The sequence below is a fragment of the Ceratina calcarata genome, unplaced genomic scaffold (genome assembly GCF_001652005.2).
Source record: "Ceratina calcarata isolate Rehan_Ccalc_2016 unplaced genomic scaffold, ASM165200v1 scaffold2537, whole genome shotgun sequence".
NCBI classification, from domain to species: Eukaryota; Metazoa; Arthropoda; class Insecta; order Hymenoptera; family Apidae; genus Ceratina; species Ceratina calcarata.
In genome coordinates, this window is record NW_017147423.1 from 1 (window position 1) to 1,424 (window position 1,424).

General features: G+C 34.2%; 1 protein-coding gene across 1 annotated transcript; it reads right to left on the bottom strand.

Moving 5' to 3' along the window:
- Nucleotides 1–534: 534 nt before the first annotated feature.
- Nucleotides 535–964, bottom strand: LOC108623141 (glucose-6-phosphate 1-epimerase-like; the record flags this gene model as incomplete). Its single annotated transcript, XM_018021451.2, has 1 exon — nucleotides 535–964. A coding segment is annotated over one exon (430 nt), but the record flags the coding sequence as incomplete, so codon positions are not given.
- Between the last annotated feature and the right edge of the window lie 460 nt (nucleotides 965–1,424).

Genomic DNA, 1,424 nt, shown 5'->3' on the forward strand with positions numbered 1-1,424 from the left:
AATAATAATAATAATAATAATAATAATAATATAAAAGAAGTAAATCATAAGGCAAGTTGTGGATAGATGTGAGCTGTTTAATTTATGTGTAACTTAGCCGATACGCAAAAATTATAATAAATCTATGTAGATCTCTAAGTAAATCTCTATTACTTTCAGATTGTCATCCTGTTTCCTTATACTTCTCAAATAAAAACACCTAACGTCCTAAATATTTCCTGTATATGTCTTACATATTTTTTCGTGCACAACTCACATTTACTGTTTATTGAGCAGAGTTCAGTATTTAATCAAAATTGGAGTGGATGTTTCTTTTTTGATAAGCTATCGAATGGCACAAGCGGCGCTTCATTCAACTCAAGGACACTTTTAATCCTCTTATCCAGCTAGGCCCTTTCTGAAGTTTTGTACTGTATTTTATTAATGTAATATCTAGTAGCTGTTAAAATGTAAATGCTTTAACATTGTTTTTATGTAAGGGGTCATAAAACCGTTAGATTCTATATAAAATTATTAGAAAAAGAGTCAGTGAGTAGAATTTTTGACGTGAACAGAAATTAGGACACTCATTATGTGTGTATGTATTAATCGGCTTGTTCGTAGTACAAATCAAGGCTAATAAGATCGTATCACTGCGGACCTGTAAGATTTGACTGGCTTCGAAAGCCGTTCCAGGGAGCAATATCACTGGACTACTGACGTGACCGCTCTCAACGCAAATCATGTTCGGGAACTCGTCGTCGCCGAAGTCTGGAATGTCACGAGCCTTCTCCTGCCAAGGATTCCAAACGACCGTATCGGGAAAATTGTACTTTTGCACGCGCATCTTCCTGCCGGACACGACGTTCGTGATTATGTGCTCCGGTTGCGTGTTCTGGTAAATTCTGTCCGTCCACTCGCACACGGTCACCACGTCGCGACCTTCTTGAAAGATTTGGTTGTCTCTCGTCTGCAAATGAACAAAATTCAATTTTAAGTGCGTCGTTTAATCTATTTAATTTATAATATCAGATGCGTGTATATGAAACATTATACGGTGGTCGAAATCGCGAGAAAGCTGATCAAAGAATTTTGAAGAAATTTTCGATACATATTTACGATTATTACGATTATTTCGATAATATGTACATATAACAACAAACATTTATGTAAGTGTATAAACCAAATACTATTTTTACTAATAATAAATTATTAAGCAACAAAACCGTAAATTTCTATACTAATCCCTCTTGAAACTGAGAAAATTAAATTGTTTGCCTGAGAATAAACAGCAATTCAAAGGATTAATCATAGCATATGAAAAATTGAAATAATATCAATAATGTGTAGGTAAATTAATTTTAAATTCAGCACCACTGCTCCTCTCGGACGTCTTGTTCCTACAATTTAAAGAGTTTACCTAAACCATATGATTTTATTCCGCA